Consider the following 27,539-nt stretch of genomic DNA (forward strand, 5'->3'; position numbering starts at 1 on the left):
TACCTAGAATTTTAAAGTCTTAATCATATATTACAAAGAAGAATAATGAGCACTGTAGATGTGGTATGGCTAAATGTGCTAAAGCCAATTAAAGTCTTTATCAAAGTAAAGATACTAAGTATGGTTAATTAAACTGATCATCTCTCAATTGGGAGTGCAGTGGGGTTAAATATGACATACTAATAAAAGTCATGTCTAACAGCAGAGTTTCTCTCCTACTTCACGCCAGTTTGGATTCTCTGATTCCAGACTCATGCTAACAGTCTTCCTGAATCTTTGCTAATAATGACTTTTTGATCCGTCTGATGTTAAACTGAAACCAAATGAGTGTTGTCCAGGGTTGGCTATTTGGTACACCACAGTTTCATACCCTACCAAAGCAGAAGATGAAATAACACACCACAAACCACTTTTCTCAAATACCAAATCTGTGACTAAATCATAGTGCTGAGAAAATCCCCAGTTATCCACTTTAGGTCCCTGAATCCTGGTAGATAATCTACCAAAGTTTTAAGTAAAAATTATTTGTCCTGGATTTTATTAAATTGAATTTACCTTATACTACAGTGAATAAATGTGTGTGTGTGTATGGGGGGGGGGGGAGGCGAGGAGAAGGACATATTTTCACTTAAATTTTCTATCAGACTGATATAAACTAAAACATTTGGAAAAATAATCAACCAAACTATACATGGAAAGTAACTCTACTATGATCAATTTTTAAAAATACAATAAAAATTAAACTTTTTGAAACCTTCAAGTAGAGTTGACATTAGATGACTCAGGCTACAAAAACAACATCATTTAAGTTCTAGTGATAAGAATAGATTTTTTTGAAGGGGTAGAGTTTTCAGTATGCTGAATCATATTCAATAATAGTTTTTCAGCATCCTTTCCCTGCATGCTTCCTTTCAAAAGCATATACACCAATTCTCTTCATTTATTTCCCTTTTTATAGAATATGCCAAAATAACCCTATTTTGGTCTCTCTGAAATAATTCTTTTTCACACAACTTAAGTTTAACTAACAAATAATGGGGTGGGGGGTAAACAATAGCTTTAATTGCTTGATCTTATGACCTCTAAGGTAAAATAAAATCACTCCATGACCAAAATCATGGGCTTTCCTTATTCTGACATCTTTCAAAAGAAGAATTAATGTAAAGTTATAGATGACAAAATGTAGACTGAAACATCATATAAATGATGAACATAAAAACAGACTAGAGAATTGAATATCTGACAATCTCTTTTCCCTTACAATCAAATAATGTTTAATTATTATATAACCTAAATATTGTAGCAAACCATCTTCAATATTCCCATAAAAGATGTGCTGAATACCACTTCAACAATCTTACCCTTTAATAATCACTTAGCAACTCAAAGACCAAAAGATTAATATGCTATGAAGTTGTGATTGAATATTATGATTAAAGTCCTAAAAATGCCAAAAAAGTAGATGTAATTCTAAGACAAAAGGCCCCTCTTTGGTCATTTCCTTAATGAAATACAGTCTATTCAGTTTGAGCCAATGTCTTCTTGATTTTCCCCCCCTTTACTTCTCAACATTTGCCTCTTTCACTCTTTATTAACACTTCCACCTGAGAACAAGTGAGGTATAAGAAGAGGTGAAATTTCAACCAGTTTTACTCCTTATTAGCAACTCTATTGAGAGAGAATGAAAGTGAGAAAAAGAGAGAGAACAAAAAGGTTAGGTAGATTCAGAAGTTGAAACTAATGTCTAAAAGAAAGCTCTGAAATTATAGATTCATATTAATGATTCATGTCCCTCCTCTGGAAAACAAGGATCTGATTGTAAAACTAATATTTGTATCATATGAAATATGTCTTAATCAAGCCCCCAATAAACATTAAATATTTATGGGCAAAAAAAAATGTTTTCTACAAAGGAACCAAAAACATACAATGAAAAAGAAGAAAAGCCGCTTCAATAAATGGTGCTGGAAAAATTGGAAAGCCACACACAAAAGAATGAAACTAGTCTGCTCTTTGTCACCATATACAAAAATTAACTCAAAATGGATCAAATACCTGAAACAATAAATCACACAGAAAAAAATATAGGTACTAAATTTATGGACCTTGGTTTTAAGAGAGTATTTTATGAATTTGGCAAGGTAAGTAAAGCAAAAATTAATGAATGGGACTATATCAAACTAAAAACCTTCTGCATAGAAAAAGAACCCTTCAACAACATAAAGACAACCAACTGAATGGGAGAGGTATTGCAAACAACACCTGTGATAAGGGGCTAATATCCAAAATATATAAAGAACTCATACAATTCAACAACAAAAATAAACAATCCAATTAAAAAATAGGCAGAGGACCGGAACAGACACTTTTCCCAAGAAGGCATACAAATGGCCAAAAAACTATGAAAAAAATGCTCAACTTCACTAGCTATTCGGGAAATGCAAATCAAAACTACAAAGTGACACCAATTCATACCTGTGAGAATGGCTGTTATCAAGAAAACAAGTAATAAGTGTTGGAGAGGTTGTGAAGAAAAAGGAACTCTCATTCATTGTTGGTAGAAATGTAAGTTGGTGCAGCCATCAAGGAAAACAGTATGGAGGTTCCTCAAAAAAGTTAAGAATAGAGTTAGCATATGACCCAGCAACCCCTCTTCTGGGTATCTATCCCAAAAATTTGAAAACAATTATTCATAGAGATATGTGCACCTCTATGTTCATAGCTGCATTATTCATGGTGCCAAGACATTGAAGCAACTGAAGGGTCTGTACTTCAATAGATAACTGGATAAAGAAGATGTAATACTCAATCATAATAAAAGATGAAATACTGCAATTTGTGACAACATGGATGGATATGGAGAATATCATGCTAAGCGAAATAAGTCAACAACCATATGACTTCATTCATGTGTGAGATATAAAACTGAAAGCAACAAATGAACAAGTAAGACAGACAACAGTATGGTGGTTATCAGATAGTAAGGGGGGTGGGAGAGTAGTAAAGGGGATCAAATATATGATGACAAGGAGATTTAACTTAAGGTGGTAGGCACACAATGCAATATGCAGATGTTGTAGTATAGAATGATACACTTGAAACCTTTAATGTTATTAACCAATGTCACCCCAATAAATTTAATTTTTAAAAACTTTTAAGAATAAAATCACCCATAAAAATTAAAAATCTTTAAAATTTTAAAAATAATTAAAAATCTTTTAAAAAATTAAAACATCATAGCCGTGTTATTATAGGAAGCATTCTGAGTCCTTCTGTAGACACCCCCAAGTCAGCTGAGTTGAAGACAATGTCATTTGCTTGCACAGATCTTTGGATATTAACAACCTGGACATTTGATTACACAGCTGCTTATGATGAAGATATTGTATTGGTTTCTATCTTCATTCCCTTCCTCCCTTTGACAATAATCTCACACTTCCAAACCAATATAACCTCTGTAGCTTTAAAGAATAACAAATGAAAGATGCCAAAAACAAAGAGGATGAGAAGAGGAAGAAAAATGAAGACTAATTTCAAAATCAGAAAACGTCCTCAGCAGGGGTGAAGTCCTACAACAGTCACAGTTGCAGACAGGCACACTGAAAAAATCATTGCCTTCTCCACGTCAATAACCATATGGTTACAAATCAGCAATTGGTGTTCTCTACTTGGCTCACCATCTTGTTTTGCAGGAATTCATGTTTAAAATTCAAATTTCCTTGCCCTAGCTGGCTTGGCTCAGTGGATAGAGCATCAGCCTGCAGACTGAAGGGTCCCAGGTTCGATTCTGGCCAAGGGCATGTGCCTGGGTTGCGGCTCGATCCCCAGTGGGGGTGTGTGCGGGAGGCAGCCAATCAATGATTCTCTCTCATCACTGATGTTTCTATCTCTCTCTCTCCTTTTCTCTTCCTCTCTGAAATCAATAAAGAAATATATATTAATTTTTTCCCTAAATTTCCAGACTCTCTGTAAAAACCAGGCGGTTAGAGTGTCAGCCTGTGCACCAAAGGGTCGAGGGTTTGATTCTTGGTCAAAAGCACGTACCTTGGTTGCAGGTCAGGGTGTGTTCAGGAGGTAACTAATCAATGTGTCTCTTTCTCATGGATGTTTCTTTCTTTCTTTCTTCTCTCTCTCTCTCTCTCTCTCTCTCTCTCTCTCTCTCTCTCTCTCTCTCTCTCTCTCTCTCTGTCTCCCCCTTCCACTCTCTCTTAAAAAAACAACTAGGCAATCTGGCAACACTGAGACAACATGATTACATGAAAAGAATTAGCCTGGCCCTAGCCAGTTTGCTCAGTGGTTAGAGTGTCAACCTGCAGACTGAAGGATTACTGGTTTGATTCCCTGTCAAGGACGCATAACTCAATTGCAGGCTCAGTCTCCCACCCATATTGGGATGTGTGCAAGAGGCAACCAATCAATGTGCTTCTCTCTTTTTGTCTCCTCCCCTTCTTTCCATCCTCTCAAAAAAAAATCAATGGGAAAAAGGATTAATTAAAAAAAAAAAAACTATCCATAACATGGTAGCCTAAGTGGGACATGAGAACTTACATTTGCCAGAATCTGACTAAAGCTCAGTTCACTCAGCCTAGCCCCTAAAAACAGGTCAATTTGCCACCCCCGCCATATGATCAGATACCTGCCTTATGAGAAAGTCAGAAACATGGAGCAAGTAAGGTGCATAAGCCATAATCCCAGTGCTACGGTGAACTGTGCCTTTAGTTTAAATGCATTTAACATCAGACTCTTCTCATGAAAGATCTGCTTTAATTTTAGTTCCCCTTCCATTTGTCTCAGGATTATATAACCTCACAGGAGGTCACACAAGTCTCCCAAAAAAGAAATTTAAGCTGTCTTTTAAAAATATAAAAAGAACCATGCATAACAAAGACAAACACAAAACTGAAACTTACTTTCTCTCCCAGACAGGAAAGCGTTACCCTCCCTGTTAATGTCAGAAAAATCTTCAGGGAAAAAGAAATTGAAACACAAAGGATGGCCCTGGCTGGGTAGTTCAGTGGTCAGAACGTCATCCCCAGACACCAATATTGCGGGTTTAATCCCCAGTCAGGGCAAATACAAGAATCAACCAATGAATGCATAAATAAGTGGACCAACAAATCAGTCTCTCTCTCTCTCTCTCTCTCTCTCTCTCTCTCTCTCTCCCCCACCCCCTCCCTCTCTCTTTCTCTCTAAAAAATCATTTTACAAAAATAACACAACCATACACAGAATGAAAACCCATGGCCTGCCCAGAGGACATATGATATGCCATATTCTCAACATGCTGTCAAGCAGAAAAATATAATGAACATCTTACCATCTTCCAGCTGAAGACAGAGATTATACACAGCCACAGGTCTCTTGGTCCTCTGGCCTTGTCTCTTCGACTGTCTTGGTGGAGCATTTGGGGGTGACTGGGAGACTGACTCAGGGGGTGTGGCATCAGGCAGCGTCCGAAAAATCTGCCATCAAAGTGCAAAGGACATTAATTGTTTCACCTGTGTACTCCAACAGTAAACCAGCATCAAACAACATTTGATTTGGAGCTCATCCAAAACAGAATGGAGCCAAAAATCCATTCCTTCAAATTTTGGGTATAAGTCATCTTTCTAAATAAAATTTCTCATTAAAATTAAGTCAAAGCAACATCAAATTATTATATTTCAAAATAAATTAATCCCCAAACTAAACAACTATAATTATCTTTACCAGGTGTAGACAATACCACAGCTCTTCACCCATAAGGAAAGTAGCCAGAAAAAAAATTAAAAACAAATATCCCCTTAAATTTCACACAGGGTTGGTTATATTTATGCCAAAAATCTTGTCTCAAAATTTTCAAACTACACAAACAAAAACATATGACTGCAAATATTTCTTACATGTTTAAAAATAGCTGGTGCTTATGAAATTACCTTTCAGATTCCCACATACATTTTTCATAAACCGTTTTATAGATCTTACCAATTAACTTGAATTCTCTCCAACTCCTCTTAATAATTCCCTCTCCACTTATGAAACCTAGAATATTAGCACCCTGATTATCCACAGTGATGATCATATATCAGCAAGACAAAGCAAGCTGTGCCATCAAGAGAAGTATATCATACAGGTGACTTATAATAGAGCTTTCATGGCTGCCAAAACCTGAGTTCAGAGGCCTCCTGTCCCCCAAAACACTGGAGATCCTTCGGCCTTCAATCAAGTCATAAAATAAAGTATTTAAAGACAACAAGCTAACAGACACGGCATCCTTAGAGGGCTGATGTTCCTCAACTGGAAGCAAGAAAAGGGAAGAAAGCCAGCTAGCATTCAACAAAACATAAATATAAAATAATAAAAGGCACAGTGTGAAAGCGCCACTGTTGCAAGGAAACTATTATATTTGTGCATTTGAATACAAACAGCCATGTGACCTGTGTGTATGAGTGAGAGTATCACATATGGGTATCATATTTAATAACAGACAACCGTATCAAAGTTATAATCATAGGGTCTAAAAGTCCTCACCTAAAAACTATTATATGTCAGTATAAACAAGCATTGCACCAGAACATGTGCTTTATAGTACCATACTGCCCTCTCATGTGTGAACAGAATAAAAAATGATTTAAACTACTGTGGACAAATATTTGCTAGTGAAAATTTAATTTAGTGCTCCAACTGGAAACCTGCTAACACCTATTTCCACAGAATCTGTGCTCCAATTGGGTACTCTGGAAAACAGCACACTACTTACCTTTCTTTAAAAATCCTCTGCATTCTAGACTATTGGCCACAGCTGGATTTACGGCCCACTGTCACTGTTCATATGAAAAAAGTTTGTAGAGCGGTGGGAACAGGTGACAAGTTAAGTTGAATAGAATAGGTTGAAGGCGAGAAGATGGGAAAACTTAATTCTACTGACATAAAACAGCACTTGTGTGTGACCAACATTTGAAATAGCCCCTTGACTTACTTATGTTTGATCTTAACAAATGTAACAAAAGTCTCTCGGATGTTACTGGACTAGGAAACCAAACAAAACAAAGAGCCAAAGCCTAAATAAATCATGGAAAAGTTGTATCCCAAGAACTGGCACTGCAGAGCTGATAACCTTCCAAGCAGAACTTCCTTGAAGGTCACCAGACTGGAATGGTGCAAATGGTGACAATTCCTCCTCCTCCAATTCCAATTCCTCCTCTTCCAATTCCAACTCCTCCTCCTCTAGTTCCAGTTTTCCTCCTCCAATTCCTCCTTCTACTCCCCCTCCTCTTGGTCCTTCTCCTCCCCTCCTCTTTCTTCTCTTCCACCACCACCACCACTTCAAGGGGATGGGGTGGGTGGGATGAGAGAGTGAGGAGTGAGGCATGGGGGTAGTCCCAATTTGCAGAGTCGGACTACAAGCACAACAGGACCCAGGATTGTGACTCCTGCCAAATACAACAACCTGGAGGCACCTCGAGGGCACTATGTTAAGTGAAATAAGTCGCACAAAGAAAGACAAAGACTTTATGGTCCACTTACGTGTGGAATCTAAAAAACAAAACAACAACAACAACAAAAACCCTCAAAAAATAGGGAACAGACTAGACTGATGGTTGTCAGAGGCAGGGGTTGTGGGGAGAGGGGAAAATGGGTGAAGGTGGTCAAAGGAACAAATTTCTTCCAGTTATAAGGTAAGCTACAGCATGGTGACTATAGTTAATAATACTAGCCTATTGTATATTTGAAAGTTGCTAAGAAAGTAGATTTTAAAGTTCTTATCACAAGAAAAAAATGCCTGTTTGACTCAGTGGATAGAGCATGGGCCCACAGACTGAGAGGTCCTGGGTTATGATTCCAGTCAAGGGCACATACCTCGGTTGCAGGCTCAATGCCGGGCCCTGGTCAGGGCGTGTGCGGGAGGCAACGAATCGATGTGTCTCTCTCACATCAATATTTCTCTCTCTGTCTCTAAAAAAAAAAGAGTCAATGGAAAAATATCCTGGGATAAGGATTAATAAAAAAATGTGTAACTATGTGAGGTAATGACTGTTAACTAATCTCAATGTGGTGATCATTTCCCAATATACACATACATCAAATACTTGCGTTGTGCACCTGAAACAAGTACAATGTTCTGTCCATTACATCTCAATAAAGCTGGGATGAAAAACACACACAAGAATATCTGGGAATGGGGACTGGGCTTTCCAGTTTTTTGTTTTGTTTCCTTGGGTTTGCATTTTAAAACTCCCCAGGTGATTCTTTTGTGTAGCCACTGGTGAAAACCGCCCATTTAGATGTCACTCCACTGCATTCGATGCTTGTCTTGGATGGATCAAAGTCCAAATCAAAATACCAGAAAAATTATTTCAGAAAAATTGGCACTGGACATACGCAACCAATTCCTTGGACCTTCCCAAATCTTGATTAGGCTTAAAATGTCTCAAAGATTCTACAGACCAACTACTCCAAGAAATTCTATGTCATGTTGCATTTCAAAGAGCCAACCTATCAGTCAGATTATGTGGTAGCAAAGCAAAGATGATAATTTGAGAAGGAACTATCCTGGCTTTTAAGTCTTCCTAGCTATGGAAGCTTAGGCATATTAAAACACGAAGCACCTCATTTTCTCATTTATGTAATGAGGACCATAAAAACCTACATCTTACATTATTTAATAAAGTGTTTAGTACAGCACTTGGCAATTGGTAATCAGAAATAAATGGTAGTTACTGGTATTTGTAAAATGCTCACATCATCTATAGTAATAAAAGCATAACATGCTAATTAGACCGGATGTCCTTCGGAATGTCCTTCCAGACAATCTTCCGGACAAAGCTGGGGCTGTGAGGGAAGCCCAGGTCTCGGGTGTCTGCCAGCCTCCAGAGGGAAGCCCGGGTCCCAGGTGCCAGAGGAAAGCCGGTTGTGGCAGCCAGGGGAAGGAAGGCCTACTCTTGCACGAATTTCGTGCACCGGGCCTCTAGTGATAATATAAATGGACACAGACCTTCATTACTCAATTCAGCCACCGTTTTGAGAAGGCACTAATTTGTTGAGGTTTTAAATATTTCTCAAATTAATTGTTTAGTTATTCTATAGGTTATTATTCTAAAGCAGTGGTCGGCAAACTCATTAGTCAACAGAGCCAAATATCAACAGTACAACGATTGAAATTTCTTTTGAGAGCCAAATTTTTTAAACTTAAACTTCTTCTAACGCCACTTCTTCAAAATAGACTCGCCCAGGCCATGGTATTTTGTGGAAGAGCCACACTCAAGGGGCCAAAGAGGCGCATGTGGCTCGCGAGCCGCAGTTTGCCGACCATGGTTCTAAAGTATTTGTGGGGAAAACTTCATCAAGCACTGGGCCAAGAGAAGCAATGAAAGAGCATCTTTCAAATTTCCCAAGTCATCTAGAATCATACAATTGTTTTGTGTATTTATTTATGCACTTCAATGCTGACATATTTTTTGTTGTTGTTGTTAATCCTCACCCTAGGATATCTTTTTCATCGCTTTGCGGAGAGAGTGTGTCATCCTTAAATATAACATTGATTTCCCAATTCTAGAACCACTGTGTGGATGCAAATGTCTCTGTCACTCAGGTCTCTTGCCAAAATCTTTTGACTCCCCTAACTCCCCTAGGACCCTGTGTTGTGTTTCCTTTGTTCTAGGCCAGATGAACTCATCTCAACCAAAACAAAGAATCAAGAAATCAAGTCTACTCAAAACTTATTCTTTTTCAAGGTAGAAAGTTCCCTCGCTGCACCTACGTATTCATAACACAAGAAAAACTCAAACCAGACAATCCAATGACAAAAAACAAACTCCACGAGTAGGTGTGTCAGGGAAGTAGGCGCTGACTCAGGTCTCCTCAGGGTGTGAGCGCAAACACAAGTCTGGCACCACTGTTCGGAGTCACAGATTCCTCAGACTCAACAAACTGGATGCCAATGCCCATGGGACTCAGCCATACACAGAAATACCTCCCCAGGTCCCTCATGCTCTGCTCCCGGGGGCCACGTGTGGAGATGACTGGGCCACTTCTGCCAGAAATACTTTGCAGACAACAGGAAGTAAGGACAGTCTCTGGAAAGGTTGCTTTGTACTCAACTCAAACCTGCAACATTTCACTCAGCTGAATGAATAAATACTATGGTTAAAAGAAACTAAAGAGGATGAGGTCATTCTTTTTTTAAAAATACGTTTTACTGAAGAGTTCACTGGTCTTCATTATGGTGAGAAGACCACCACTAAGCTTGAATATTCTATCATCTTGAATAATGACAGCTGCGACCACTGGGTACTTGCAATATGCCTGACATTATGGCAAGTGTCTGACAGACGAAGATTTGAATCCAGATTTTCTGATTCCAGTGTGCATGTCTTATACACCACACTCCCCTGCCTCTGATGTTACCCAGTCATATTAAGCCCCATTCACAGTATATCCTCTTGGGTGATGCTGTATTTAACACAACAGACAAGAGGTTTAACCAGAAGACAGCTGGAAATCAATACACACTCGCCTTAGTAAACCTTTAACATAGAAAGGAGGGACAAAAAGAGTATTTCCAATCTCCTTTCTAAAACATGTGACTACAAAATGGCCAAATATTACTTTCAGCTCCAAGGCAGCTTCAACCTCCATCCACAACGTAACCTCAGAGTTTAGCCCCCATGTGAACAGCACACAGAGAGCTCTGAAAACTCTCCAGCTGTCCGTTCCTGAATCGGCGCTACCCCATGACTAAATATGGGTCTTTTACGGAAAAGTTAACTAGATTTGGTAATGGGGACTGACAGCAAAATACCAGTTGGGTTTAGGCTTGATGCTGGAAATGTACTAAGTTTTCACTCTGGTTCTGGTTCATTAAAATTCAGAACCTCAGAGCTGAAACTTAGCCTAGTTATCACTTAAGCCAACCCCTCTATTTCACAGTTGACTAAACCAAGGCCCCTATGATTACAGATTTGTTCATATTAACACCACTAGTTAGTGGCTTTCCTCCCAGACCAAGGTCTCAACGCCAACTGCTATTTCCTCTCTTGCTGGCTCTGGCCCTTTCTAACAGACTACCCTTTATGCATGTACTTTCTCATCAGGGGAAGTTTTGCTCAACAGTTGAAATTCTTCAAAGTGCTTTCAGACGCATTATCTGATGCAAGCCTGGACACAGAGACCTGTGAAGCTGACACGGAAGCGTGTTATAGGATCTTGTTCCATTGCGTCCCAGGAGAATGGACAGGGGCTCATGGTAATGGTCATTCATCCCAGAGGTTCGGGTTTGATTATGCCCTGACTTACAATGAGATTTTTTTTAAAAACAACTTCAATTTTGGTTTAAAATAAAATAATAAAATTAAATTAATAATAAAATAAAATAAAATAAAAGGAGATGAAGAAGAAAGGCAAAAGGTGTACTTGTTGGAATTTACAAAACTGGTAGGCTTTCTGGTTTTCTCGTTCTTTCAAAGCTTTGAGCTTTAATTTCAGGAGACATTTCAGACCCTTTTCTAAGTGCCCATGGATTAGACCACACTGATTTCTGTAGCACTCTATTCAATCGAGTAACACATACCAGACTTTGGTGTCTGGCTTCAAGATTTCAATAAATGACAACTTATCAACCAGACTTTATAAAATTAACCCTTTGCACTCGCTTGCTTTTTTCTTGATTCCTTTATTCTAATGCTAACCGTGTTGAGTCACACTCGACATCCGAGTGCAAATGGTTAAAACGACCCCAGAACTACCTACCCCAAACCATGAGTATTCTCAATGGCATTAACTGTGGGTATAACTGGTTTCTCAGTGCTCTGGTTTCTCCAATGTTAAAAAACAACAACCAGCGAGGAATCAGAAGAATACATAACTGTAATAGTATAATGGGAACCCAATGGCACTGAATAAGTTTTCTACTGCTCACTAAATAACATCCTCCCCAATCAACATAAGGTGAACATCTCCTGATTAACTTAAGGCTGCATCACTCTTACATTTGGGGTGAACATATAACCCCAATTATAAAATGTTGTTTTCTGATCTGCAAACCTTTAAACACTCCGGGTGCAATTTTATCAATTTGCACCTGCAAATGTTTGGAAAATGCAGCATACACTTTCTAAAGTCAGAAGAAAACACTTGCCCAAACATAGCTTTAGCTTAGACTTTCATAACCCAAATGTCTACACAAGTATCCTTCCCTGAATAAAGAGCTGATGCCGAGCTAGAATTGTTTTCCATTGCTATGTCGTTTGCTAACAAACAAAGCTTGCATTTCAGCAATTAAAGTCTAGTAAACCATTAAAGAAATATAGCTACTCTATGTCAACTAGAAGACATACTCCATGCATGATATTCCTTTGTTTTTTCTTTTCCTCCTCATTCTTCAATTTGGGTGTACAATTTCTTCCAAGGTTCTTTTTCCTCTCCCCCTTTTACATTTCTTCTCTCCAGGAACCAGGCCTCCTTAGAAGTCACTCCGTCCTATACCAGCGCAGAGAATCATAACACAGGAAGCCTACCTTTTACAGTCCCCAAAGGCCTGGGGACCCACAGGGAGAGGCTTCCCCCACCCAGGGCTAACTCGAGCCAAGAGAAAAAGAAGGACCCTGCCTCAATGTTAACTATGAAACTTTAAACTGAATTTAAGTAAACATATTTAGAATGGACTCATTATCTTTTGAAATTTTCAAGGAAGATGACCTTTTGGAAAATAAGCGATGACCCCACAGGGTAGTTATCAGCCTTCACGATTAATCACTGCTCCTAAAATTTGGTTGGTTTACATTTATTATTGACAATTTTCCCCCCAATTATAATTTATTCATGTTACAAAAGTGATAACTAATACACTTATATTCCTTGTAGAAATTCTGGTAAACACCAAACAAAGCCCTTTGAAGAAGATAAAAATCTAAAAAGGTTAATGTTTAGATTCTTGGACTTACACGTCAGCATGGAACTCGCTGATTCGCAGGTAGAGTAGCTGTATCTGAGCTGCCAAAGTTAGAACTTCCTTCACCTGATCCCACAGCCCCTGGGACCAGCTCTGACCCATATTTCCAAACGTGATGAATGGTGCAGCACCTACACGTTTAAAAAGCAGCTGCAAGATGGCATGTAAAATGTGTGCTTCGGCAAGAGCCATGAAAAAAGTCAACGTGGACGGTAAGGCCACCACCGCCTGTCACAACTGATGAACTGAGGACATCTTAGACAGGATGAACTGAGTATACCTGCAAGGATGGTGATGCTAATCCCGACTGGGCCCCTCACTGACTGGGCCACACGGGGCATTGCATTCTATTGTGCGGTAAAAGTCACAGAGAAACAAGTGTCTGCAGTGGAATGTGAAAATTCTAACCCCCAACGCCAACGAGGAGGGTGATTCCCCACACCAACAAGTAATTCTCCAACATAACTGGGTGTCTCAAGGTTCAACACAACTCTAACACTCTACCTGGAGATAGCATCAGATCCCACAGGTTAAGTGCTCAGTCCCCACAAGACTGCCCCCGCTCGGATGCCAGTCACAAGCCCAAGTTGTTACCTATGCTTCTGATCAACTGGCTGTGAATCAGAGGTTCTAACAACCCCCTCCTTGGGTTCAATTAACCTTCCAGAGCAGCTCATGGGCCTCAGGACAGCCAGTTCCTCACGAGATACTGGTTTACCGAAGGATATTAGAGAATGTGAATGGACGGCCCGATGGAGAGACACCCAGGGCGAGCTTCTGTCCTGGTGGAGTTTGGGGACTGGCACAGCAGCACTTAGAAGCCTCTGGTTCCTCAACCTGGAAGCTCTCCAAACCCTGTCCTTGGGTTTTTATGGAGCTTCATTACCCAGGAATGACTGATTAAATCATTATTGCCCATTGGAGACTGATTCTACCTCCAGCCCATCCCTCCTCCCACAAATTAAGGGATGGGACTGAAATTTACAATCTTCTATTCAGGGCTGGTTTCCCTAGCAACCAGCCCCATCCTTTGGTGCCTTCCAAAGTTATCTTATTAACATAAACCCAGTTGTGGTGGAAAGGAGCTCATCACGAATAATAAGACGCCCATTTCGTTCACCTTTATGGATCTGCGGTGTTTTCCGGCACTGAAGGAAGACAAGAGACAAAATACAGTGAAGATGCACCCTTCGCTCTTATCGCTGAGGAAATTATAAGGGTTTTGGGAGCTGTGAGCCAGGAACTGTGGATGAAGAACCAAATATATATTTCCTATTGCAAATCACATCACAGAGTATGATCTGAAGGTGAGAAGTTCAAAACAAAGTCATATAACTAAAGGGCCAGAAGAAATCCAGCAGGTCACAGTACCAATTCTCAGATTCTAAACACACTATCACGTGGAAGAGGGAGTCACCTGGGATGGGTCCCAGAGGTTAAAACCAGGGCTAAGGGGTTGAGAATATAAGAAAGCATATGTCAACTGAATATGAGGGCAAAAGACCATCTGAACTGGTGAAGTTACACATCTCTTGGGCAGGTTAATTTGGGAGATAATGAGCTCCGTGTCCTCAAAGTTTTCCAAGGTAAGACCAGGGTCATTCCAAAGACATCCAAACGCTGAGTGAAGGGCTTGACTAGGTTGACTCAGGAACCTATGAGAGAAACTATGTACGAAATCCCAAAAGATGGCCTCCTTCACCAAACTATTTGAGCCTAGTGACTCCCTCCTCTCAATACAGAAGCAAACCTGTCAGGCTGACCTGCCCCCTTTTCTGCAGGACAAGAGAACCTTTCCCCACCTCCTGATCACTGCACCATGCTGATACCTGAGCTTCCTCCTTTCCCGACTTCAAGTCAGCCATACTCTGGGTTCTGTGGGTTCCCATTACATTGGCAATGCCACAGGGATGCCCGGACTGTTTAGGGAGTAATCACCAGAATCTTAACATTCCTTTTATCCTGGTTTTCTCTTTCAAAGAAAAAACAAAATAATGTGTCAGGTATTAGCATGTACATGAAAAGGCTTTGTCAACTGTTACCATTTCATAAATACAATCGTAAAAAAAATAAAGCCATCCTTTTTTGGCTCCCAAAATACTATAACCTTATTCTTCCACAGAAGTTTTTGTTGAAGAACGTGGTAATTAGCTCCCTGAAGTTTACTAAGAGCCACAGCACCTACAGGCATTTTAATCTCATTTTCCTATATCCTATTGTGCAAATATATATAAACAAACAAAAAACTATCCAGGTACTATAGCAGTCCTGAGCCAGCTCCCAAAAAGGTCAGAGATTCCCCTGGATAAATCAACTCTGTGTGTTGGGGGAAGAGAGAGGAGGACAGGGAAGGTGGAACTCTGAGCCAGGTGGCTGAAGCTCTACAACTGCTATCAGAGTGGGGAGAATAATTAATCACCTACACACCCTACACTGTATTTTCTTTGTTTTTAAATAGTGGGGGTTTTTTAAATTGATTTTTAGAGAGAGAGGAAGGGAGAGGGATAGAGAGATAAAAACATCAATGAGAGAGAAACTTGATCTATCAGCTGCCTCCTGCATGCCCCCTACTGGGGACTGAACCCGAAACCTGGGCATGTGCCCTGACCTGGATTCGAAATGGCGACCTCTTGGTTCTTGGATTGATGCTAACCATTGAGCACACTGGCCGGGCTGTATTTTCATTTTTTAAAATTTTATTGTGTGTGGGGGGGGGGGGAATCATATAACATGTTGTTGCTCTTTAAATGCATAACCTTTAAAAACATTCCCTTTCCCACCTAAAAAAAATACTGCTCTGGAGGTCAATAGGGAAACAGAATTCACTAAACAAAAATTCATTTTCAGTGAAATAGTGGGACATTCCTTCTGTTCACTGCTGCGTAACGACCTCTCCAAAGCTTAGCGGTATCAAACCACCACCATTTTATTATGCTGGTAATTTCCTGGCTCAGGAGTGTGGGCAGGGCATAGCAGGAATGAGCAGCCTCAGCAGGGCCTGCCAAATGGCTGGAGGTGGCTGGGAAGGGAGCCATGGGCCTGAGCTCAGTTTTGGTTGTCAGTTGGGTTCCTCAGTTTTGTCTGCTGGAGTCTGGGAAGACCAAGCTGTTTTTCCATACGTCCGATGCCTGGGATGGGAAGGCTGGACAGCCAGGACTGGCTGGGCTCGGCGCCTCCTCTCCCCTGCCCAGCTTCTCTACATGGCAAGTGTGGGCTTCCTCACTCTCAGGGTGAGTGGACTTCTTGCAAGGCAGCTGAAGTCCCCTGGAAGGAGTGTCCCAAGAGGAAGGAAGTGAAAGCTGTCAGTCTCTTCAAGCCACAGTGAAGAGTCATTCACGCCATGGTCTAATGATCAAAGCGATCTCAGGGTCCACCAAGATTTAAAGAAAGGAGACACTAAGGGAGGAATGTGAAATAATCCCTAGCAATCTTCAATCTGCCACCAAGAGACCTGTTTATTTCAGTTCTTCATCTGATACCATGTGTACTGGCATAACCAGATGATAGTTTGGACAGGAGCAAAATAACCTGATTTAAAATAACTTCAAGATATCAGTGCTTCACAAGAAATAGAATGTACTAAATAGGTCACACAAATACTTCTCCCACCACTGCTTCAGGTTTTTGTCATCAAAGGACAAATGGCCACACAAGGACTTCATGCATCAGAAAGGAAGGGCATGGAAGAACGCACGGAGCTCAAAGTCAAAAACGATCAGACTCACTGTTAAAAGTTTCTTCACACTGAAACTTTTCAAGGATCTCTCTCCAGCGATATCCAGTTTTGTACAATAGATCAGTCAAGTTGACAGATATTTCTACCCTCTGAGATACGGAACTAGAGTATTTGATTATTTTGTAAAGTAAATTTAAGTACATGGTAGTTGGTTTAGTTTTTTTTAAGTCAAAGAAGAAAACTACATATGAGCCATAATCTCCTCATCCTGAAAACAATGTTGATGATACTGACACAAAGAATATTGGAAAAATACAAAGTCTCTTCCCCAGCAAAATAATCATTGTCAATAGTTTCTTTGATTCCTTCTAAGGAAATTTTAAGAGTTGCCTAAGCATTTGTCTACATATATGTACAATTTACACACACACACACACACACACACACACACACACACACACACCCTACCTAATAAAAGAGTAATATGCAAATTGACCATACCTCTGCTACACCCACAAGCCACGCCCACCAGCCACGCCCACCAGGCAATCAGAGCGAGTATGCAAATGAACCCAACCAAGATGGCTACAGCCACAGAGAGCAGGAGGGCGGCTTGGGTTTCCCAGGCGACAGAGGAAGCCAAGCTTTCCGCCTGCCCTTGCCAGCCTAGGCCTCCACTCAAGGCTACAAAGTTTCAATTATAGAAGATACATAAATCCAAATAGAAATGGCTGCTGACCACAGAGCGAGCAGGAGGCTTGGCTCCGCTCCAGGCTACAAAGTTTCAATTGTAGAAGGTAAATAAATTCCAGATACCAGGGCCTCCGCTTGCGTCGCCAGGAGGCGTGGCTGGCCTGCAAACCACCACAGGCCCCTCGCCCAGGCTGCCCCATGCCCCAAGGGAACCCCCACCTTGATCCGGGACACCCTTCAGGGCAAACCAGCTGGCCCCCACCCGTGCACCAGGCCTCTATCCTATCTAATAAAAGAGTAATATGCAGATTGACCATCACTCCAACACACAAGATGGCTGCCCCCATGTGGTCAAAGATCCTGCCCCCATGTGGACACAAGATGGCCACCACAAGATGGCCAGCAGAGGAGGGCAGTTGGGAGGCACCCGGCCTGCAAGGGAGGGCAGTTGGAGGCGATCAACCCTGCAGGTGAGGGCAGTTAGGGGTGACCAGGCTGGCAGAGGAGAGAAGTTGGGAGCAAACAGGCTGGCAGGGGAGAAGTTAGGCATCAATCATGCTGGCAGGGGAGTGGTTAGGGGGTGATCAGGCTGGCAGGCAGAAGCAGTTAGGGGCAATCAGGAAGGCAGGCAGGCGAGCAGTTGGGAGCCAGCAGTCCTGGATTGTGAGAGGGATGTCCGACTACCCATTTAGGCCCGATCCCACCGGGATTGTGTTTAAATGGGCAGTCGGACATCCCTCGAGGGGTCCCAGATTGGAGAGGGTGCAGGCTGGGCTGAGGGACACCCCCCGCCCCCGTGCACGAATTTCGTGCACCGGGCCTCTAGTATATATATAAACACCTGAAGGATCATAATAAAGATACAGTTTCATATCTGTATCTTTAATTATCCATTCAAATATTAACTGAATGCCTACTATGAGACAAGTGATGTTCTGGACATTGGAAATAAACAAGTGCAAAGTAGCTGTGTATCAAACTAACACATATTCAGAGGCTGAGAACAGCACATCTACTGTTTCTATGTTTTCTGATTCTTTGTTCTATGTAAGAAAGCTGTCAATTATCTCAAAGTTTCCATGTGTCAGGAGTCCAGGCACATCTTAACTGGGTTCTCTGCTCCCGTCCTCAGCTCACAAGACTATAATCAGGTGTCATTTTGGAGGATTCAACTGGGGATGGATCTGCTTCCAAGCTCATTTGGGTGGTTGGCAAAATTCATTTCCTTACAGTTGCAGGACTGAGGAGAGTTTTGGGTTTTGCTGGCTAAGAGCTGGAGGCAACCCAGAGTTCCCTGCCATGTGGCCCTCTCCATAGGCAGTTCACAACATGACTATTTGCTTCTTTCTGGCCAGTAGGAGAGTCCCTCTCTCCCCAATGGAATCTGCTCCAATGGAATCTGATACAACAAAACAATCATGAAAGACAGGCCATCGCCTTTGATTATCCTGGTTAGAATCAAGTCACAGGTCCCACTGGCACTCCAGGGCCTGGGTCACTGGGTCACCATAGGGTGTGTCCACCACAATTAGAATCAGTATTTACCACCCTGCCTCATTCTTCTATGGTCATGACATAATTTATTTAACCCTCACTGGAAGGCTGTTTCCAATGAGGGACACATGTGGAGGTGAACCCCCTCTCCCTTTTTTTGCAAAGTTTTGAGTGAATACCTATAGAGTATTCAGTAGCAGAGAGATTACCTTCAAAGCAAACATACATTTAAGGGTGTTTTTTTTTGTTTTTGTTTTTAAATATATTTTATTGATTTTTTACAGAGAGGAAGGGAGAGGGATAGAAAGCTAGAAACATCGATGAGAGAAACATCGATCAGTTGCCTCTTGCACACCCCCCACTGGGGACGTGCCCGCAACCAAGGCACATGCCCTTGACCGGAATCGAACCTGGGACCTTTCAGTCCGCAGGCCGACGCTCTATCCACTGAGCCAAACCGGTTTCGGCCATACATTTAAGTTTTGCTGACACTGCCAAACTGTCTCAAAAAGGCTACTCGATCACACCCCACCTCGATCACACCCTACCCAGACCACTTATTTCCGCCTCTCAAAGTGACTTCTCACGTCTCATTATGGTGGAACATTATGGCTTTCTTCAAACATGTATTCTTCCTCTCTTGATTTAGACTCACACTCAGGAAATTTATATTTCAGATGACATTGATAATAGGGCCTATTCTCCCCCTGTATTATCTGCTTCTGGTTGTATATGAGCAAGCTATTGACTCTGGTGATTACTTTTAATCCTACATCCCAATGAATCCTGCTAGTGTATCTACTGGCTTGTCACTCTGTTCTCTTGAGTTATCTATATTATACAATCACTTCTCTAAATAATGCACAATTTTCCCCTTCCAGTTTTCCTATCAGTTATTATTTTTCTTCCTTTCTTGACCAGTAATTCTAGGACAATAATTAATAATAGTGAACTAAATCACAATTTCAGCATTTTAAGCATTTCAACAATTAAACAGGATACTAACTTAAGGGTTAAAATATTGTTAAATCATTTTAAGGAACTATCCATAAATTCTGTTTTATGAAAATATTGTATTGGGAATTATGTAAATTTTGTCAATTGCTTTTAGGCATCTCCTGATTTTCTCTTCTGACTTCATAATATGGTACATTTCCTAATATTGTAATTCCTAATATTGAGTCACCCTTATATGTCAGGGATGAACACAACTTAGATGGAAATATTATGCTGTTAAAGTAGTGCTGTTATTTGCTGATGTATTATTTAAGATCTCTGCATAAAATTCTTAAATGAAATTGATCTACAAGTTTGTTTCTGCCAGGCTTTGGCATTAGTGCCCTACTGGAGTCATAAAAATAATTTGAAGGGTTTTTTTTATTCTGCTATGGACCAGTGTAAACACCAACAGATCTATTTCCCAGTTTAATTCACCTGTGAAAATATTTGAGCCTGGTGCTTTTTTGGGAAATGGATGGCAGCTGTATTAAAATTGTGTCCGTTTCTTTCATTATCATTAGTTCACTAATTTCATTCAGATTTTCAAAATTCTGTGCACTGAGTATTTATGGGTTATTTCCATATTTGTTCCTCTTTATGTGAGCCTTCTCACCATCCCTTTTTTCCTTAACTAGCCTGGCCAAGGAAATCTGTTTATTTTATGCGCCCCAATCCACCAAAAATGTAAGAGGTATTTATTAAAAACAAAACAAAACAAACAAAAAACACCTTTTGTTTCTTTTCTAATTAATTAATTTCACCTTACATATTTATTTTCTTCAAATTTGGAGTAAATGGGTAAAAGCTTAACTAATTTCATTCTTTCTGGCTTATTCAGTTGTATAAGGTTATAAATTTCCTGGAGACATAATTTTTATTCTGTTCTTTCAGTTTTGATATGCATGTTTCATATTTTTATAGGAAGTCTGCAATTTTTATTTTATCTACGAATCATAAGAGCTTCAAAATTTCCAGATAACCAGGAACTTTTTTTTTGAGGAGGGGTGGGGGGCTTCTATTATTATTACTGTTGTTAATTTCTAAAGCTAGATTATTATGGACCAGAATAAGTGGTCTGTATTATTTCTACAGTTTGAAGTTTGGAATTTTTCTCTGGGTCCAAAATAGATACTCAAGACTTATAAACATTGCTTTGTGGTCTTCAGAGCTGCTATAAGGAAACATGAGGCTACCAGATGCATCCTCCTGGTACAGTTTTTCTTTTTCCTCAAAACTCCAACACAGTAACTGAACCACAGTATGTCTCTACATGGATAATTCTGAGTGACTTAAAATTCAGAATTGGTATTTCCTAAAATTTAGTGATTACGCTGATCAAATGAAGGTCTCACTGTAATTCAGATAAAAAGGTCTCTGTGTGATCGTTACAAATGATTGGTTCAATGCACTTGATTTGGTGTTCCCATGACAATAATGTCCTGTGATGGGTCATCTCTGCCATCCACGTCCACAGTTTTCTCTGACTTCTTTCATCTCTCCTTTTCATCCACTGAATGACTGCTTCATCAATCATGGTGATTTGTTTTCCAACTTTTGATTCTATTCATTTCGGTTTTTAATCTGTTCATTTGTCTGGATGTTGTTTTAGGTGCCAGTCTGTTTTCTTAGCTCAGCAAGCACCTTTTTTAAAAATCCTCTTTAATCACTTTATTTTTAAACTCCCATTTTACTGAATAAATATTTAGTTCTTCTATGGAGATGGATTTTAATAAGTTCATTTATTCTCTTCCTTAGATCAGTTTTTCTTCCAAAATAGATTCTTCGTCTCCAGTTTACATTTTTCCCCCTCCTGTAGCAATACATTCACATAGACAACACACTGGATTATTTGGGGTTGGCTGATTTCAATGATACTAATGTCTTCAATGGGCAGCTGTGTCAACACTTTCTGTACACACCACTAGAGTATGGGTGACATCCTGAATCTCTCCCCAGGTTTTGGATGTCTGTTTTCTGCAATGCACTCCAGTGTGCCTGCCCAGTGTTCTGAGAAAATGTCTTCGTCTGGTAGGGCTGCCACAGCGGAACACTATAGACTAGGTGCTTCAACAACAGATACCTGTTTTCTCACAGTTCTGGGGGGTGAAAGTCCTAGATCAAGGTGGCGGCAGGGTCGGTTTCTCCTGAGCTTCTCTGCTTGGACTGCAGACGGCACACTTCTCGCTGTGCCTGCACATGGCCTTTCCTCTGTGCGTGTACATCCCTGGTGTCTTTTTTCTTTTCTTATAAGAACAGCAGTCCTATTGGATTAGGGCCCCCATCCTTATGACCTCATGGATCCTTAATTACCCTTTTAAAGACCCCTCTCCAAAGAGAATCACGTTGGGGACTAGGGCTTCAACTTCTGGATTTTGAGGGAACACAATTCAATCCATAACCAAAGTGTTTGGGGGGGGGCTGGCAAAGATGCTACCAGGGCTGTCTTCAGCCGGGTCTCTGACCTCATCTCTGTGCTTTTGCCAAAATGCCGTGTCTGTGTTCATACCTCCTGCGTGGGCTGTCCACAATTCCAGCCCCTGCCAGGAGTCTCTGTCCTAGGCGGCCAAGTTAGTGACCACTTCCTTCCATTCTCCAGGCAGTAGATGGACCAGGAAAGAGAGGGCGACTTCCAGATGCTCAAGTTGGAAGTTATAAAGGTGGGAAATGACACTCCCCCCTGTAAGGGCTCCTTTTCCCATCTTCCTCTCCTACAGAAGCTCTTCCCCTTAACTCAGTTTCAGTTTTGATGGTCTTTCAGACACTTTTCTTGCTGGAGATCACTGACCATGGGGTGTCTGAGAGGGAGTCACACTCCTGCTAGTCTCCTTTCTCTGGCAGGAGAGCAGGGTGGTCAGGAGGAGCTTCTATCTTGGTAGAAGCTTCATCTTGACCCAAGGCTGCCCAACCACCCCTCCACCTCCCTCCAGGGGAGCTTCTTGAGGAAGGCACACGTGCCTGTCCCATACCGCCTCTGTGGAGAGTGCCGTCAGGAGTAAACCAGAAATGGCCTGTGCCCATTTTCAGAAACATCCCTTGCTGATCTCTAGCCTTTCCCTCCATTGACTGATACCAACCTTTCTTTTCTTTTTTTTTTTCCTTTTAACCTATTTTGGGTTTGTACTGTAAGATTTTAAGCTCTGTCTTTGCCATCTTAAAGCGTGTGTTTGAGATATTTGTTTTAGATAAGAAAAGGGCAATAAGTAATACTGATAAATATATACGTAGAAAGTACTATACTATCACATGCAGAAACCTGTAATTTGATAAATTTCACTCCTTCCCTCATTTGCCACATGTGTAAATGAGCCACATACAGTATTTTTATAAGTTATTTCAGTATCACCTAAGCTTATTCCACCAAAGCAGAGGTCCCCCACTGAGCTCTTCAGAATTAGCATATGCCTAAGAGTCCGTTGTAAATGGTGCCTATGCCTTTATGTTTCTTCAGAAAGTGAAAATATTATCTTTTAAATTCTCAAAGGGGTATGAAACACAAACACTGGTTCAGAATCACTGATCTACAGTAGTGAACAGGAAAGCTGCCAAGAACAGGAAACAAGAAAGAATCAGAAACAATTTACGGCAGTTTGCATTCCCTCGAATAATAAAGTCAAGTAAAAAAAAAAAATTTGAGTTACATGGAATTTAGATAAAGCCACAGCCGACTTCCAAAAAAGTTCCACTGTGGGTGTGTTTGTGGCCCTGGGCATGGGAGGAAGGCGGTCCTGCAGGAATCACGGGAACAAAATGACGAAACACAAGAAACAAGGGTCACCCCAAGAACCTGTCCACATCCATCTCAATGAGGGCAGCTTCCTCTGGGATCTTCAGGGCATTAAGCACAAATGACCTAACTCCCTCACTAAATTCTGAAAATGACGACTACGCCCCTCAGTGGTCATTTCCCCCCGTTTGCATCTAAACAGAAATGACCTAGAGAAAGCAAGTGCTTGAAGCCTTCCCTGGGGATACACTGTCTCCACTTTTACTTCCTGCTGAGGTAAAAGAAGAAAAACTACTACCTAAAAAGAGAAAGGCAGAGCCTGTAAATAAATTCCACTTTCAATATACATGAAAAACAAAGTTGGTTCGGCAACAAATTGAAGAGAACAGGAGGTAGACACCGGGAACAATACACTCGAGACTACGATCCGGATTCTGTGTGCGTTCCTGATGTGCACCGTTTCTTTATATGAACACGTCTAGAGTGACTGCCGTTTGCAGAGGATTATAAATCTTCCTCAGAATCTATGAGTCCAGCCACATTAGAGATCTGGTTTGGCACAATCGACAGCCTGTGGCCCATGTGCACTTTGGTAATTAAGAATAAGTAACACTGATGACAAACACCACACCAGCTGTGCAATGATTAATAAGAACTTCCTTGTGCACACAACCAGGCCCTGGCGTGTGCGACTCCCTCGACTCCGTGGAGCTCCCGACTTGATGAAATCAAATAGAGATTTCCTTTCTTACTCCCACACATTCCAACAGAGCCATACATAAGCACTTTTGTGCAATTTAAACTTGGAACTATTCATGTAGTAATATTGACTGAAACACTATGCATCGTTTAAGCTTAAAAAAAAAAATGGACGGTCTTGTTTTTCTTGGGACAGTAGAAAGACCACAAGCAGCTTTCTCACTGTGTGGCTTAACTGCTCGAAATCCTTTTTGGAACAAGTCGGGCTGTAAATGAATAAAGAAAGCTGTGTGACCTTGGGTAAGTTCATTTCAACCCTCCAAAGATGCGGTCTGCTGCACTCATCTATAAACTGCAGAGGAACCAACACTCCCCACCCTCGCGGCATTGGCTGGTTGATTCTTGGCTCTGGTGAACGAGAGCTGGCCAGTGCCTGGAAGCGCCTCCTGCCGAAACTCCTCCCTAAGCAGACTGGAATACTTAATGCTTAGGACAAAGGATCTTCCATTTTATAATTATATCCATTCTGCCCCCTGCAGGCCTTCCTCACTGCTGTGAATGGAATAGATAAGTATGGTCTGAAGAAACAATGCAGTTGTTTCACAAAGGGATGCCCAGTAAGTGCATTTAAGTCTTTAAAGTGCAGAGCTGGACTTAACCTGGCTTTGGACAAAGAAAGCCAATGGCTTCTCAGGGGTCAAAACTCTAATACACAATCTTCAGGCCCTGTGCTGAGATTTCCACTGTCAACACTTGTACTGTTGTCTTTCTCACTAAACACGGACTTGCTCAAGAGCAAGATCTGCTTTTATTTTCTTAATCTTTGTGCCTGTCCATGTAGCACAAGGCATGGAGAAACAGCTTAACAAATGTTTGTTGACTGAATTAAGCATTGCATTAAAAAAGGGTGCCAATGAAAATTTCAGATCACTTAACTTTTATCAAGAATAACTTCAGATATATATAAAGAAAGAGAGAGAAACACAGAGGTAAAACTAATATAATGAACTCCTACATACACATCAATCTGAGTTCATCTCAACTCCCAGATTATATTGAAGCAGACTTCAGACAAGTGCAGTGCTTTAAGGAAGCTTTGGGTCATTCGGTTTTACTCTGCCCTAAAATTCTAGGCAGTTGTACAGCAGGTCTTCCAATAATGTTTCATTCAACATTGTTTCATTATAACATTGATGAGATGCTGTAAGGACTTAACTCTGTTTATATCAGTTAGCCCATGTTAAAACTGGTTTCCTTATGTCATTGCACTTTTAGTTAAGTAAGGACTTATTCTATCTCTATGGTAACAAGAATACACAATACTGCATAAAGATTGACAAATCAAAAGAAGACCCGGGACACAAACAAAAATTAAAAAATCAGCCTGGCCGGTGTTGCTCATTGGTTGAGTGTGGACGTATAAACCAGGAGGTCACAGTTCCATTCCCAGTCAGGGCACATGCCCAGGTTGTAAGCAACAGGGAGGGTGTAGGAGGCAGCCAGTCAATGATTCTCTCTCATTATTGATGTTTCTATCTCTCCCTCCCTCTCCCTTCCTCTCTGAAATCAATAAAAATATTTTTTTTAAAAATCAAACACTTCCCCTAAATTGCTACATAGTAGTGTATTAGGGGATACTTTTAGTATGCCCACCTAAGATACTAAACTAAAATAGGAACTACTCTATATATATATAAGCCTAATATGCACATTGTCCCCTCAGGTGGGCGTTCGACCGACTGGGAGCTCAACCGCTCACTATGATATGTGCTGACCACTAGGGGGTGGCGTAGAACGAAGGGAGGCCCTGGCTGGTGGCCAGCAGCCACTAGGGAACCTACCCATGCATGAATTTCGTGCACTGGGCCTCTAGTATATATATAAAAGCCAAGCAACTGGAACAACCGGTTGCTAGGACGCGCACTGCAGCTGGCCAAACAACCAGATCGGGGGCAGGACCGGCCGGCCAACCTCCCACGGCCCCTCCCGCCCCCGATCGGCCCCTAGTGCACTGGGCCTCTAGTAATTCTATAAATATCTATATTTATAAATATCTACATATAAGTCTCTATATTTATAAATATCTACATGAAAAGAATGAAAGACCTTGAGACAGGGAAGAGGAAGACAGTGTTAGCAGTGGATGGCAAGCTCACCTAAGAAATACTGACAGAAATGCTATTGAATAGTTTAAAACCCTTTTTTATAAAAAGGCTTCTTAGAGAAGAATCTGGATGATAAATGGAGGGAGGAGCAGATCTGAGGAGGGTCGGTGTCACCCAGACACTCGCTGCCCAGGCTGAGGGAAGGAGGGGGGTTGAAGCAGACACAGAGGAGAAAGGGCAGGACAAGCATGGCAGCACTCAACAGAACTTAAGGGTGAAAACAGAAATAAAGCTAATACACCGATACCTGCCTGTAGGGGTCCCTCTGCAGGAGAAATGGACCAACTGGAAAGTTAAAACAAGGAGGGCATGTGAGGGGCTTTCCACCCTGTGCCAAATTAATCCAACACAAGGCTGCAAGGCTTATAATTCACTTAACCTGCTCTGACCACATTCTTCTTGATTCCCATGCTTCTCAGTCAAGTTAATCCTGCCCTTCTTAATAAGGCTGATGACCCGCACTTCACAGGTAGAAGGAGATGGACACTCCCAAAGCCAAAGAGAATGAATCACAGTGATACGAGCATATGGTTGGCGGTTAGTTATCATTCAATTCTGCAACGGTGCTTCAGAATGGTTCTAAACTCAGGAAAATTCAGTAGAATTCAGATGAGATCATGTGGTTGTACTGTGAAGACCTGGCCTGGACAGAGACACCGTCTTGCAACTACCCCAGGTAGATGTCCTCCCCCTTCTCCAGGCACGCTGATACTTGCACATCTCAATGTCATAGACAGTGGCCATCTTTCATTATTAAAGCAGAGTGTCTTTCACTGTGGGCTCATACTTTCCTTGGCCAAACTGAGAAAACAATATTTTCAACAAAAGGTTCTCTTGGTGGCTGGCCCAGGTGGGGAATAGGAACAACAAAGTGTCACTCACTGATGGAATAATGCATGAATCTAAACATCCTTACCTTCTCCCCTCCCAGTTCCTGGGCAGAAATATGGGAGATAAGTCAACAGCCAGAGACGAGAAAGGCTGAGCCTGAAAGGCATGTTCCGGACCCTAACTTCTCATGGATCTTACTGCAGCTCTTGGTTTTCCCCATGGTGGTAGGTTCCTGGCCTGGGAATCCCAGAAATTCCTAAAATTGTATAGGCATTTCTTTTGAGCATACAGCAGGTTCTCAAATAATGTCATTTCATCCAATGTCATTTC

At 41.2% G+C, this 27,539-nt stretch overlaps 1 protein-coding gene across 1 annotated transcript in view; it reads right to left on the minus strand.

Annotated features, from left to right (window-relative positions):
* Positions 1-27,539, minus strand: part of ARHGAP10 (Rho GTPase activating protein 10) — a 265,531-nt gene that overhangs the window by 39,562 nt on the left and 198,430 nt on the right. The window contains exon 19 of the mRNA XM_079771261.1: positions 5,318-5,462. Coding sequence (XP_079627387.1) covers positions 5,318-5,462 — 145 coding nt within the window. The remainder of the gene's footprint in view (positions 1-5,317; positions 5,463-27,539) is intronic.

Source organism: Cnephaeus nilssonii, assembly GCF_951640355.1.
Source record: "Cnephaeus nilssonii genome assembly, chromosome: 5".
NCBI classification, from domain to species: domain Eukaryota; kingdom Metazoa; phylum Chordata; class Mammalia; order Chiroptera; family Vespertilionidae; genus Cnephaeus; species Cnephaeus nilssonii.